At 47.6% G+C, this 15,205-nt stretch overlaps 1 protein-coding gene across 10 annotated transcripts in view; it reads left to right on the forward strand.

Annotated features, from left to right (window-relative positions):
- The window catches only part of Arsg (arylsulfatase G), a 125,633-nt gene that overhangs the window by 107,272 nt on the left and 3,156 nt on the right, over nucleotides 1–15,205 (forward strand). For 7 of the 10 annotated variants that reach the window (XM_050164191.1, XM_050164195.1, XM_050164194.1 and 4 more), the window contains 3 exons: nucleotides 6,661–6,781; nucleotides 12,266–12,356; nucleotides 14,517–14,606. In XM_050164191.1, the coding sequence (XP_050020148.1) occupies nucleotides 6,661–6,781; nucleotides 12,266–12,356; nucleotides 14,517–14,606 (302 nt within the window). The remainder of the gene's footprint in view (nucleotides 1–6,660; nucleotides 6,782–12,265; nucleotides 12,357–14,516; nucleotides 14,607–15,205) is intronic. The other 3 variants (XM_050164199.1, XM_050164198.1, XM_050164200.1) reach the window with 3 other exon arrangements.

The following is a 15,205-nucleotide window of genomic DNA, read 5'->3' on the forward strand; positions in this document are numbered from 1 at the left end:
TTTTTTTTTTTTTTTTTTTTTTTTGGTTTTTCGAGACAGGGTTTCTCTGTGGCTTTGGAGCCTGTCCTGGAACTAGACCAGGCTGGTCTCGAACTCACAGAGATCCGCCTGCCTCTGCCTCCCGAGTGCTGGGATTAAAGGCGTGCGCCACCATCGCCCGGCTTCTCTTAGATTTTTGAAAGAAGGTGAGGAAGGTTCTGCTCTCTGCCTGAGATGGGCATCTCCATTCTTGTTCTGGATGGAGACCCACACCTGGCTCTGTGCCTGAGATGGGCGTCTCCAACCCTGTTCTGGAAGGAGGACCACACCTGTCGATAGCAGGAGTTGGCTGAACTGATAAGAAGATCTTGCAGCAATCTCATTGGAAAAACAGCTGGAACTGCAGAGAAGCCCCAGGCTACCCTAGGGAGCCCTGCTGATACTAGTAAGACAGTGGTTCTATGGAAGGGATGAAGGTCAGCAGATCCTGTCTCGTCTGCAGGCATAGAATTGGGTCCAGATGCAGAAGCTCTTAAGTCCTTGTCCACGTCTTATCCTGTGGTCTATATGATACATCCTAGGTGGTACCTAGCCACGCATCCCCTTTCAAGGCCATCTGCTCTCTCCTGGGTCTGGCAGTGGTGTTTAGGGAGAAGGCTCAAGGTCTCTTACCTGCCTCCAGAGATGCTGTCCATAAGAGACATTTGTCATTTGTTGTCCAATATCCCCTGATGCTCTAGGACCCTCTTTCTCTGAGGTAGGTGCTTTTAGGACTATGCTTGCCTGTAGAAGAGACTCAAGGGGGGGGGGGCACAGAGTTACTGGGATGGGCTGCCAGTCAAATGTGAACACAGGCTAGCCCCAGAAGCCTCTGCAGTGTGACTAAGACCAGGAAGGGGTGGAGACCTAGCTTTCTCGGGGATAATGAGAGGGAATACCAATACCGGAAGAAAATTACAATGAAGTGCTAAAAAAGAACCTGTTTCTGTATTCTAGGGATAGTTCATTCCTCCACTGGAGGTGGTTCCGTTCTCATCTCTTCTATTCCTGGCACCTTTCTGTACCTACCTCTTTCACTCCCGGGGGAGAGACCATGAGAGTCACTCCTTGATGCTTAGCCCTTCCCCAATACCCCACTTCTCTCTTTCCATCTTTGGGTCAGATTTCCCCCAGTTCATTACCCTTAGCTTCTAGGAAACCCTCCTTCCTATCTTTTCCCTGGCCATTGTGACATCTTCCCACCCACCCGCCCAACCTTGGATCCCAGGGCTGTTCTACCAGAAGGAAGCCTCCCCCCTCATCTGACCCTTTAGCTTTCCTCTCTGCTGGCATATCTTGGGACCCGGCAGGCAGAACCCTTCTACACCCTCACCGTCACCACCCAGTCTCTACTCCCGTGACTCCTCGCTTGGATAAGAGCACCAACCGGTTGGATGGGATAACGCAAGTCTAAGATCGCAGCTCCTTGGGAGGAGTGAGATAGGAGAACAATTGCTTGAACTTAGGAATCCAAGCAGCCTGGACCACATAGCGAGATCTTATCTTTAAAAAAAAAAACAGTGTACAGAAACACATACATCCCCTATGAACAAACTTCAGAGAAACATGAAAAAAGAAAATAGTTTCGTAAGGATGGAAGATGCAGATGGTACCCCCTGCCTGCTGCCCAGTCAACCTTTCCCTCACTGGGAAGATTCCTCTGTCGCAAGTCTCTCCTTTCATGAGTGAGCCCTGCCTTCTGTCACTATCAGAGGGTCTCTGGAGGTGGTGCCTTGGGGGGCAGAAACCCACTTAGACGTCAGGCCCATGAAGCGCAGTGCCAGAACCCATAAAATGTTTACACGAGGGGTCCAGGCATGCAGCTCAGATGGTAGAGTGATTGCCTAGCACGCACGAAGCCCAGGGCCTGATCCCCAACACTGCATACACAGGGTGTGGTAGCATGTGCCTGTGATCCCAGCACTCTGGAGGCCAGCCTTGGACACATGGCAGTCTTGTCTTTAAACAAGAGAAAAGAAAATCCTTGGGGCTGGGAGATTTGTTAGTGGGTAGGAAAGCTGGTACAGCACAGGACCCGAGTTTGAATCCCCAGAACCCATATAAAAATCCTGGAATAGCTGAATGCGTGCCTCTAACCCCAGTATTCTGGGGGATGGGAACAGTAGGATCATTGAGGCGTGTCGGCTGCCAGCCTCCCTCCGGATTCGGTGAGAGGCCCTGTCTCTAGGGTCTACGTACAGAGTGATAGAACAGGACACAAAACATCCTGTTCTGTGTTCTGGCGTACATGCCAAGTGTGCACCTGCACATTAAGTGTACATACACCAATACCCCCCCTCTGTCACACACACATATATACACACACATGTAAAACAAAGAAGAAAGAAAGAGAAAAATACTTTAAAGTGAAATAAAATGGGTTATTATATATTTGATGTATTTGTCTTTATGTCAATAGTTATAAAATGTAATTTCTTTCTTTTTATTTCTGACATTTAAAAATTCTGCCTATGTGACCCGGCAGTTTTGGCATATGACTTTAATCCCAATACTCAGGAGGCAGAGGTAGGCAGATCTCTATGAGTTTGAGGCCAGCCTGGTCTACAGAGCGAGTTCCAGTACAACCAGGGCTACACAGAGAAATCCTGTCTTGAAAAACAAAAGAACAAAACCAAAAAACTGTGTGTGTGTGTGTGTGTGTGTGTGTACACACGTGCACACATGAGCACGCTTGTGAGTGCAGGTGCTCACAGAGGATGGAGTTCCAGGGAGTTGTGGGCTGTATGATGTGGGTGCTGGGAGCTGAACTCATCCCCTGCAAGAGCCGAGCCTTCTTCCCAGCCCCTCTTTTATAATTAGAAGAAAAAAACCTGTGAAAGCAAAAATGCCTACCCAGCAGAGAAAAAGATGAGCGTCAGAAGAAACATGCTGGACAGGCAGCATTGGGTTTTGCAGGTTGGGGTTTTCTTTTGTGTTTGTTTTATCTCTTCATGGTTTCAAAGACTTCCAGTGCCTGTTTCATGGGCCAAGACTGAGGTCTGGAGGCTCACAAGGAGCCTCGGTAGGACAGATCTGCCCTCCAGGTTCACGTGCAGGAAAGCCCAGCGTTGGTTCCAGCAGGTGTGTTCCAGGAAGCGTTTCCCTGTCCCAGGGCTAACCTCAGGGGCTGGGCTTCTGCCGTTCTTTGAGGAATGGCTTCCTGACAGCCCGGCATGCCCGGCATGCCCGTGCTGGACTGGGCTACCTTGAGCAGTGGGAGTCGCCAGACCTGTTGAAGAAGTTTCCTTTGTGGGTGAGAGTTCTCTTGGAGTTCTGGGGAGACTAGAAACCTCTGAAGGACACGCCAGACTGTCACACTGGGATTCCCTGAGCCTTAGCTTTAGTTTGGTGCTGTGTAGGTAGGATGCCAAACTTCATGATGCAGAGGAAGAAAAAGACAAAGGAGAGAAAGTATGTAGTTCATTCTTCTGAAAGTTCAGTGCCAGGTCTGATGTCTCTTACGATGAACAAAGAAAGACTACAGTCCATTTCAAATTTGTGTGAGTATGTGTGTGAGTGTGTGTATGTGAATGTGTTCGTGAGCGTGTGTGTGTGTGAGAGTGTATGTGTGTGAGTGTGTGCATGTGAATGTGTGTCTGAGTGTGTGTGTGTGAGAGTGTATGAGTGTGTGTGTGTGTGTATGCTCTTGTGTATGGAGGCCAGAGGACTCCTGTTGTTCCTCAAGCACTGGCCTAAAACTCATCAATTAAGCTAGGCCGACTGGCCCACGAGATCTGGGGATCCACTCATCTCCACCTCCCCAGTGCTGGGAGGACTCTGCTGCCCAGATTTCTGTAACATGCATTCTGGGAATCAAACACACGTCTTTGTACTTGCAAGGCAAACACTTTTGTGGCTGAGCTATCTCCCCAGCCCATTTCACAAAATCTAACATGCTGTGTGTGTATGTGTGTGTGTGTTGGTCAAGAGTGTTTGTTAAACAATCAAGAAGACTGGGCTTTCGATGCCAGCACCCACATAACAAGCTGGATACCCCACGAATGCCTGTAACCCCAACTCCACGGTGGGTGGGGTGAGACAGAGAGTGAGGAGAATCACTAGGGTTTGCCGACTTACTTCCAGACTTGCAGAAAACACACCAGCCCTAGGTTCAGGGAGAGACGCTGCCTCAAAGGAACAGAGAGTGACAGAGGAGGGCAGCCAACACCTTTTACCAGCTTTGTGTGCATACAGGTGTGTAGACATCTCCATACATGTACTCGTAGGCACGCAAATTAAAACAATTTATTGTAGAGTGTAGATCCTGTTTTTCTTGCTTATGGGTTTGATACTGTTCTCTCTTAGGGGTACAGTTGAGAGAGAGAGAGCAAGCATGAGTTCTAACAAACAGCCTTTTCAGACCACACTGTCGATAGATGTCTTTGCTTCCTGGCTTGTGGCAGGGACCACGGCCGCAGACTCTGGACAGGTTTCCAGACTGTTCTGTACCCTGCTGAGTGCTGACTCTGCGTGCCTTGACTGCACACCAGTGTGGGATGCCAGCTCCGGGAGTGCCTATCTCAAGAGATAAGCCACCAGCCTCGTGAACTGTGAAAGCTGTGGGCAAACAGAAAGAAACACTTTGTCCCACAGTCAACGAGAAATTCTGCCGCAGGTCATAGGCAGAACCCTGGAGAGGGGAAGGAGGTGGGCCGGTTAGAGACGTCACACACGTGGCAGGTCCTTTCTATAGCCTCTGTGGGAGGCAGAGAGCCACTCCCTAGAACTTAGACTGGATAAATTGGGAAGACATGGCTCTGAGAGCTTTCCAACCCGTGATCCTGAATTCTGATGCTGTCCCAGCCTCAGGATGGGACATCTTTTCTGGGAGAGTCTAACCCATGGCACAACCCCCTGGCTCTGGCAAGTCCCACTGTCTCTCAGTTCCTTTGGCTCTTAAACTGCTCTGTGGAAAGGGCAACCCCTCTGTTCTTCCCGATGACCTGCCCCCATCTCATGACATGAATACAGTAGCTTTTGGGAGATAGGCAGAGGAGTTCCATGTGACTTAAAAAAAAAAAATCACATGACACAAGCCCACAATCTTAGCCCTCAGAAAGTGGAGGCGAGAGGATCAGGACTTCAAGGCTGATCCAGGTGTGTGAAACACAGTCTTGACAAACAAACAAACCAAACAGAAAGGAATAAAATCCCATTAACAAGACCCACCAAAAGTGCTAATAGCGGGTGGGGCCGGAGAGATGGCTCAGTGGGTGAAGTCCTCGCAGGCAAGGCCTGAGTTTGGATCCCAGCACCCGTGGACAAGTGGACACCAAGGTGCATTCAGAACCCCCGTGCTAGAGGATAAAGGATCCTGGGGACTCATTGGCCAGCCAAGCTGAAGTATCAAGAGACCCTGTCTCAGAAAACAAGATACAGAGTGACAGAGGAAGATGTCTGATGTTAACCTCTGACCTCCACACATGTACACTTGGACAAGCACACACATGTATATACTGCGCACACAGAATTTGAATTCTTCTATCTATCTATCTATCTTCTATCATCTATCTATCTACCTATCATCTATCAATCAATCATCTATCAACCAATCAATTATCTATCTCTATCATCTATCTATCTATCTACCATCTATCTATCAATCAATCAATCTGTCATCTATCATCTATCTATCTATCTATCTATCTATCTATCATCTATCATCTATTTATCTATCATCTATCTCTCTATCGTCTATCTATCATCTATCTATCTGTCTGTCTATCTATCTATCTATCTATCTATCTATCTATCTATCTATCTATCTATCTATATTTCATGTGCATTGGTGGTTTGCCTGTATGTATGCCTGATGAGAGCATCAGATCTCCCGGAAGTGGAGTTAGAGTCGGTTGTGAGCTGCCATGCGGATGCTGGGAATTGAACCTAGGTCCTCTGGAAGAACAGCCAGTACTCTTAACTGCTGAGCCATCTCTTCAGTTCCCAGAATTTGAATTCTTAAAAGAAATTAACAGTAGTTACCCCAGATGATAAACTAGTTATGTATTATTTTCTCTTTCTATGTCTGTATGTTCTAACTTTTCCCCACTGTTTTGTAATGGACCAAAAAAAAAAAAAAAAGAGTTAAAGCCAAGTCTTGGAAGTGGAGTATTTTACATGTCATAACTAAAGTGTGACGTGCTTCAGCTAAAGATTAGCCATTCCTGAGAAAGAGAGACTCAGGCAACAAAAAGTGAAGCGAGTGTTTTCCTGTAGACACCTGCCACCTGCCACACACTACTCCTGATAAGGCAGCGGCCAACTCTTCGTCCTTGGGTTCAAAGGTGTGACCCTGTTAGTCATTGTAAGACAAACAGCCAGCAAGTGCCAGGCTCCATCTGTATCTCTTCCCTGTTTTACCCACGCATCCACCCTGAGAGGAAGCTCTTGTTATTAAAGCACACATTTCACAGAATAGGAAGTTGCAGAATTGGATGTCAGCGAAGTTAGCTGAATCTGAGCCTATATAAAATCTGACCACCCCCTGCCTCTTGTAGCAGGAATCCAGGTAGAATCCCAAAGGGAGACAGACAATGTGGGCTTTCTGCTTCTGCTCAGTGCTGCTAAGGGTAGGGTTTGATCACAGGAGAGCGAGGGACAGTTGGAGGAGTTGAGACAAACCGTATCTTGCTCTTTCTGCAGCATACTAGACATCTTCCCCACGGCGATAGCCCTGGCGGGAGCCAGCTTGCCTCCCAACCGGAACTTCGACGGGCTTGATGCCTCCAAGGTGCTCTTTGGCAGGTCGCAGGTGGGGCACAGGGTAAGTGGAGGAGGCTTGTGTCTGGGCTGTGTCTCACATCTCACACCTGCTACCTTGATGCAAAGGGCCCCTCAGAAGGTGCGTGCCAATGGCTGGCGCCGACTCTCTGTAAAAACTCCCAGTGAAGAATTTAGAGATGAACCGCTTCCAGTAATTAAGTTTGCCAATCAAAATTTCTACTTAACGTTTTGGCTTAGGGTAGAGTTATGCGTGTCTAAGGTTTAGTTTCTTTTTTCCGCGTGCATTTAATTTTCTGACATGACTTGGTCACTCAGCACATCTTTGTTGGACAAGATGCCTGTGCAGTTGTAGGCTCAGCTAGAAGGGAAGCTCTCTGGGGGCAAAAGACCCATCTGTTGGGTTCAGATTTCAGTTTTTATGTACCTAGCAGCATCCGTACCCAGCCGGCAACCAGTGCTGCATGCAAAGTGGATGAGCGAACAAATGAATGAATGAATGAATGAAAGTCAGCAAGGTCACTATGTTCCCAGCATTCTCCCTGCTCCGGGAGGGCTCAGCACACTCTTCTCATCCTGTTGTTCTATTGTTGTTTACTTGCTTACTTTTGAAAGACCCTCTTGCAACAGGCTGACCTGGAACTTGCAACCCTTCTGCCTCAGCCTCTTAAGTTCTGGGATAGCCGGTCGGTATGTGTCACCATAAATATTCTTGAATTGGCAGCCCCGGGCCATGACTCAGTGGCACTTGCTGGGCTTCTGTGGTCCAGGATCCCTTCCTTATTGTCTCCTCCTTAGAGTGCTCCCAAGCACCAAATAGCAGCCAGGAAATGTCCATCCTGAGGACTTTTCCTGCCACTTCTATGAGTTTTCCATTTACTAAAAGGAAGAGGAAGTAGCAGGGGGTGCGGGGGCTGGAGGAGCTTGGGGACCCCTGAGTAAAGTCCAGTGAGCACCCGGCAAACCAGGTGGAGACTTGTGCTTCAAAGGGTCTATTTATGTCTTTGAGGGGGTCACATGGGAGTGGTTCAAATGTGCTTGTGGGCACTGAGGCACCTTTCCACGTCAGTCAAAGCCGGGCCTTGAGTGGACCTCTGCACTTCTACACGTTCGGATGAAGTTCTCAGGGCTTGGCAGATCAGACCCGAGCAGTCCTCTGAGGAGTCTTGGGTCACTCTCAAACGTCTCTCTCCGTAGAGCTGTAGGTTCTCCAGGCCTGGCCCTCTTCAGGAGCAGCCTGACACAGGAAGAGATTTTCTGCCTTAAGTCAGAAGTGATGTATGACTCCTAGCCACAATAGCCAAGACTTCTGTGTATGGGTGCCCATCAGTGTTTATTGTCATGGCTACTAATAGAATAATGATCTTCTTGACATTGTCAGGTCTCCCATGGACACTAGCTCTGTCTTGTGCTTCTCTCTGATTCTACCTCCTTTCTCCCAGCATTCAGTTTAGTTTTCCCTGCCTACCTAAGTTCTACCCTATCAGGCCAAGCCAGTTTCTTTATTAACCAATGGTATTCACAGCATACAGAGGGGAAATCCCACATCACCTCCCCTTTTCTGTTTAAATAAAAAAGGAAGCTTTTAACTTTAACATAGTAAAATTACATATAACAAAACAGGTATCAAACAAGAATTATAGTTACAATATGTATATCTACTTTATCTTTTATCATAACTAAGGAAAACTTTAACTACCAATTCTTCAACTCCATCAAAGACTCCAGAAGGATACAATATTACCTAAGTAAATAGAAAGTGCATTGTAAGCAACTTCCAAAACTGTAGAATTGACAGAGACATCTCGCTGCCTGGACAGTCACCCAAAGTTCTTCTGTACTGTTGGGGTATCCATCTTCAGTCTATAGACCCATATTATCCAGCAGACTTTTCCATGAATCAGGAAATTTCAAAGACAGTTCCGCATATATTGGCAGTTTGTCAGCCACTTTCTTCTGTGTCCTGGCAGACTCTTTCATGAAGCAGGAACCCTGAAGGACCGTTTCACCTTTAGGCAAGTTCAGCCATCATTTCTCTGTGGGTCCTGCATGTCCAGTTTACACCTCATACTATCAAACAGTCCAGGCAAGAACAGTTTCTTGCTCAAATGGCTCACCAACTCCATAAGGAGCCTCTTCAATGCCCATCTTCCTCTTGAAGTAATTGGTGCTGCCAGAAACAGATATGTCTCACTGTCATGAAAAGTTCTAAGTTCTTAAACATTTTAAATGCCATATTCTGTAGCCTTTGAAATGTTTTAAAAACGCCTATCCATCTGAAATAATCTCTGTACATCTAGAAAATTAACTAACATGACTACAAGCTTGACTATTATAGATGACTCTCTATTTACCTATATTTCTTAATTAAACATTAAATTTTTTTATTTTTATTTATTTATTATGTATACAATATTCTTTCTGCGTGTATGCCTGCAGGCCAGAAGAGGGCACCAGACCTCATTACAGATGGTTGTGAGCCACCATGTGGTTGCTGGGAATTGAACTCAGGGCCTTTGGAAGAGCAGGCAATGCTCTTACCCTCTGAGACATCTCTCCAGCTCCCTAAACATTAAATTTTTAAATGAGCTGCACAAACACAATACCTTAACCAAGAGCAGAAATAGACATATAACAAAATTGACCTCAAATTTCTATCAATAAACCAAGATCCATACCAATGCAAATTATTCATATCTATAGCAGTGAGGACTGAGAGCCTGAGAGGGGAGGGGTACCCATTCCAGAACCTAGTGACCCACTTTTTCCATTCTCCTGATTCCAAAATGGAAGCTGGAGGTGGTGACATCATGAGTGGTCAAGTCATGTCTTTCATGACCAGGTCCAAATATTGTCATTGAAGGGAAGGTTTCCTCAACACCTCTGCATTTGCATGCTCTACTCCAGTATGGGCTAGCTGTGGGCTTTGAACATTTTGGCACAACAGAAGCCATACATTATAGAAACATGAACAGCCATCACTTCTCTTAGAGGGGCCCCTAGTGGTGATATGTGTCATGAGAGAGACATGCAGAAGGCTGACACCCCTCTCCCCTACCCCTGCTTTTGGAGACTTGAAGCTGTATACGCCCCAGCCTGATTTAGTGCAGGAGAACACCTCAGGAGGTAATACAGGGTGCAGGGTGACACTCCCATGCTTGACAAAACAACAAAACTGTAGCAAAGCAGACCAGAACACAGGAAAGAAAAGGAACTGGGAAATCTGTGCAGGATTGCGGAAGATAAAGTCACTCGGCTCTGAACTGTGGCCCAGACGTCTGGAGAGGAAGTATATGTAGCCATGATTGCGTGTAAACTTACAGCCTTCTCTCCATGTTTATGTAAACAATAATGTTGCCAACGAGCTGCTCCAAGCAGGTGGCTTATATGAGTGTCTCGAAACCCACCCCTAACTCTAAGAACAAGCCAGCCCAGTTTTGTTTCTCGGGTTCTGGAAGTTTCCGCTAGGGCCATTTACACCTTTCGAATGTGGCAGCCTCTTCTTCGGGAGGTGCTGTTACTGAGCCCCAAATGATACCACGGTTTGAAGAGACCAACCTTGACTGTGTCTTCTGGAGGGGGGAGGGTCTGAACATAACACAGATGGGAGACTCTGGATGGTCCAGGTCCTGTGTTCATCTGTGTTCCCCACCTCCAAGCCCATCTCAAGGAAGCAAAGAGGTGTTCGGCTGTGACGGGCGTGGCTCTCTGGGGATGGAAGAAGTGAGGTTTTCAGTAATGACTTCCTTTCTTCTTTGGAGGAAGCCTGCTGGGGGTGCTGGTAGGTTTGATGGGGAGGGGCAGGGAAGCAGCAGATGTGGGGGAGCCTTGCCCAGGGCAGCATCCTCTCAGGGTACTGAAACTGCGGGTGTGGGGGGGGGGGCAGCTGTTTCCCTCTCAAACAGATGTTCCTCATTATTTTTTCCCCAAGCCCCACGGAAACTTTGATTCATGTAAGTTCCTTCCCAGCGATATATACGGACATGATTCATACCAGGGCAGTGTCATGCCTCCAGCCCAAACCCACCAACCTACCAAGGATGCTGGCCTTTTATTTCCTACCAAGTCCTTCCCTCGGGACCTCTGAATTAGGTGTTTCCGCTCTTGAGGGTAATTCTGCCATGTCTGACTGAATCAGGAAAGATTTCCTCAGCAGCAGAGTGGGACTGAGTCATAGGTGTCTGTGTTCAGGCTAGGCTTGGGTTGGAGCCGTAACTCAGAGGTAGAGTGTGTGCCTGGCTTCTGTGTGGGCCTGGGTTCTATCCCCAGCACTGTGATAAAAAGTCCAGAGGCAAAGCTATGCTTGGTGCTGGAGAAATCCCACACTTTTCATGCCATTCTTGCTGAAGAGATCTCGAGAGGCAATCTGGGGATGAAGGAGCCAGAGCTTCATCACCAGCCCCAGGATATCTGTAAGCCATCTTGTTTGCAGGCTGCTTTCTGCACCTGGGACTCCTGGGTGTATGACCCAAGCAGCTATAAGAAGTCCCTCTCCAGAAAAGGGCCCTGACCTGTGTTTAAAACATTGCTGTGGCTGTGTTGGAATTTTTAATTTGTAAAGTTAGAAAGCACCGGTCCCTGACACGCAAACCTTGCGGATTACAGAGCCAGCATTGGGCCCATGAACCTAACCCAGTGAGATCTTTTGGCTTCTCAGAGTTGTAGACCATCCCCCTCCCCTAAGCCCCTAGTGAAATGACAGCTTCATAGTGGCTCCCAGGAGCTGGCCCCCATCAGCCACAGGCTTGTGCTTGACAGTAAGTATTTTAGAGGTATGGGTAGGGATCATGGCACCTAGCATGATTTTCTTTCTAGTGTAGATAGGTATGTATGTAGTATGTGCTTTGGGGGGCGGGCACATGTACCACATCTGGCTGAGTGATATTTTATTTGTATTTTAATAAATAAAGCCTGCCTGGAGATCAGAGTGTGGAGCTAAGCCTCTAGAGGCCAGGGAGTGTAGGCACACACTTTTAATCCCAGGGAGACTGAGGCAGTCCGATCTCTGAGTTCAAGGCTACCCTGGGCTACGCTAGGAATCAGATCCAGGTGGTAGTGGTTCATGCCTTTAATCCCAGCACTAGAGAAATGGAGACAGGAGTGATATGGTTTGGTGGGGAGAGGAATATAAAGGAGAAGAGACTGTAACTCACTGGTGTGTGGAGTCTGAGGTTTGGTGGAATCGCTGCAGTCGAGGCTGTCTGAGGATCATCCCTGCGGTCTGAGCATTGGTAGAGGTAAAAGGTCTCTCTAGTGGCTTACTGCTCTGCTTCTCTGATCTTCAGCTTGAACCCCTATATCTGTCTCTGGGTTTTTATTATTCATGCTCCATCTGGCTGTGGCGGTCAGAGGACAACTTTGGAGAGTCGGTTCTGCCCTTGCACTTTGCTGAGGTGAGGTCTTTGTAGATGGGTTCCTGGGATCGAGCTCAGGTTGTCAGGCTTGCACGTCAGACAAGTTTTCCTGCGGTGCGGTCTTGCTGGCCCCGCATGGCGTTTTTAGACCCAAGCTACTCTCTCTCTCTCAGGTGCTGTTCCACCCCAACAGTGGGGCGGCTGGAGAGTACGGCGCCCTGCAGACCGTTCGCCTGGACCATCACAAGGCCTTCTTCATTACTGGTAAGTGAAACCTCCCATGTGTACACTTTGGGAGTTCCCTGTGAGAGGGGGTATGGCTCTCTTTTTTGAGGAGCTTCCAGCGTGCACCTCTGACTCTGCCGACTGAACCTGAGGGGCATGAGGGCATTCTGAAACCATCAAAAAGGAGACAAGGCCTTCCTGCAGCAGGCTCAGGGCTCTGGCCTCTTCTCTCTCCCTCCTTATCACATGGAGAACGGTTTGCTGCCAATTAGGCTTTAAATGCCACTTTGGCTGCTGATGAAACAGGAGCTCAGAGACCCTTAAAAACGTTATTCCTTGGCAATGAATGGTAAAAGTCTACATAGCAGACCGACAGAAGCCTCCCTACTCCTTTGGTCTACTCAGTGACTGTCTTGCAGATGTACCTTAGAAATGTCACATGGGCTGGAGAGGTGGCTTAGTGGTCTTCCAGCTTGCTTCCTACTGCTGTAATGAAAACCGTGGCCCAAAGCATCTTGGGGAGAAAAGGGTATTTGTTTTACACGTCCCAAGTTCGTCACAGAGGGAAGTCAGGATAGGAACTCAAGGCGGGAACCGAGGCAGAGGACATGGAGAAATGTTGTCTATTGACTTCCTCTCTGTGCCTTGCTTGGTTTGCTTTCTTACACCTCCTGGGACCACCTGCCCGGTGGTGTCTCCACCCCTGGTGGGCTGGGCCCTCCTATGCTAGTCAGCAATCAAGAGACTGCCCTCCAGATTTGCCAAAAAGCCAACCCGATGGGGGTATCTTTTTATTTTTATTTTTTTCCAATTGAGGTTCTCTCTTTCTGAATGAGGGAACTTTCTTTTCCAAACTCTAGCTTGTGCCAAATTAACAAAAACTTACTAGCACAGCGGGGCCAAGGTACTTGCTTCCAAGCCTGCCCATGTGAGTTTGACCCCAGGCATCCACATGGTGAAAGGAGAGAGCCACCCTGTAGGTTGTTCTTTAACCTCTACATATTTGCTGTGGCATAGACACACACACACACGCACACACATGCACATACGCATGCACATACACACACACGCGCACACCACACATACACACACCAATGCACAAGCATACACACACGTGCACATGTGTGTACACAAACAAAATGAAAATTAAAAAAATTAAACTGTCTTGAAATGCTTGTCCCAGGATTTTGCTCTTTGTTAGAACCCTAACATTTTGAAGTTAATCAATGAAAAACAAAACAAAACAAAAATAGATGAGAAACTCCCGCTAGGACTCAATGGAGATTTCAGTTTGGTTCAGTTATTTCATGCTGGAGATTTTCAAAGAATTATATATTTTTTTTTAAAAAAAACCTACGAAATTTGTTTTCTGAGTATAAAATGTGGTTGCAAAACCAGAACAAGCCCTTCGAGTTCATAGCTCCAGGGACCTTAGAAACGATCCAAGAATCTGTGGTTCCTAAACCTCAGACAAAACAGTCAGATCTTTGCTATGGTCTAAGGGACAGTTCGGGGTCAGAGCCCCTTACCTTACATGATCTCAGAGGCATGGGCCCTCCAGGCTGCACTGATTTCATGCAGGGAAAACCCTGCCACAAAGCCCTTGGCACCACAGTACTGGAATCGTAAACCTTACCATGAAGTAATAGGGCCGTGTAAAGTGATCACAGGCAGACAGGAATTACAATCTCAAACTCGAAAGAGCCAGGGTGGGGACGGGGACACTGAACGCTGGCCGCATCTGAGGAAAACTGCAAAGGGGGGGGGGAGATGCTGCCATTTTCTGGATCCTCCCCAATGCCTTTTAAAAGTTTGCATCTTAATGACTTAAAACTGTGTTTGGGAAATGCAGATGAGGCAGAGATTGAGTACCTATGAGTGAGCACCTACTCCGTCAGGATGGAGAACAATTTGTTCTTCCATGATGGGGAGATGCTGTTGTGGCCTCGAGCATGGAGTGGCCTTGGAAGATAGCCAGTCTTTTGGTGTGGAGCCTAGAACTAGGGAAGCCCATGGATTTTCCTCCCTACCGCCTTTCCAAAAGTCGTCTTTCTTCCTTTTCCTTTTCTCTTATAACGTGTGTGTGTGTGTGTGTGTGTGTGTGTGTGTGTGTGTGTGTGTGCGTGCATGTGTGCGTGTGTGCCTGGGTGTTTTCTACATCAAGCACCTTCCTTCTTTAATCTCCATCCTATACCGTAGGTGGAATTCCTCACTTGGACCCAGACCTCACTGATTCAGCCAGCTTGCTCCAAAGATTCTGTCTCTGCCTCCCGAGTGCTGGGATTACAGGTGGGCTTCCACCTCCACCCACTGTTTTTGTGAGCACTGGTGATCGGATCGTGGCAAGCATTGGTGAATACTGTGGAGATTGACTACTGGGTGTTGGCTTTTATTAGCATGGGAAGGCAATTGCGGTTCATTCCCTTGAACTTGGGACGGCTTTGTTGTACGTCCTTAGGATTTACCTTTCAGATTTTGCCCTTCAGTTTAGAAAAGTCTCTAACCCCAGGCTCTGATTTCTGTTCCTCTCCTGAACTTTGTGGGGGTTGTCAGTAGTGAATAAGAGGGAGAGTTTTGTTTTTCTTTTGCTTTTTCACATCTACATTTTTTTTCTCTTGAGAGAGGGTCTCACTCTGTAATTCAGGATAGTCGTGAGCTATATAGGCCAGGCTGGCCTGGGACTCTTGGTCCTCCTGTCTCTGTCTCGAGGGCTGAGGTTTTAGACTTGTGCCACCATGCCTGGCTCATTTCTGTCATTTAACAGCGCTCCACACCTTTCTTCCGTGTGGTTACAGAAGCACAAAAGCACCTGCTATTTTGGTCTTCCAGTTGCCGGTGTGCGTGCGTGCTCTCCTCCTCCTCCTCCTCCTCCTCCTCCTCCTCCTCCT

Source organism: Alexandromys fortis, unplaced genomic scaffold, assembly GCF_014885135.2.
Source record: "Alexandromys fortis isolate MF-2015 unplaced genomic scaffold, M_Fortis_MF-2015_v1.1 scaffold_156, whole genome shotgun sequence".
In the NCBI taxonomy this organism is placed as follows: Eukaryota; Metazoa; Chordata; class Mammalia; order Rodentia; family Cricetidae; genus Alexandromys; species Alexandromys fortis.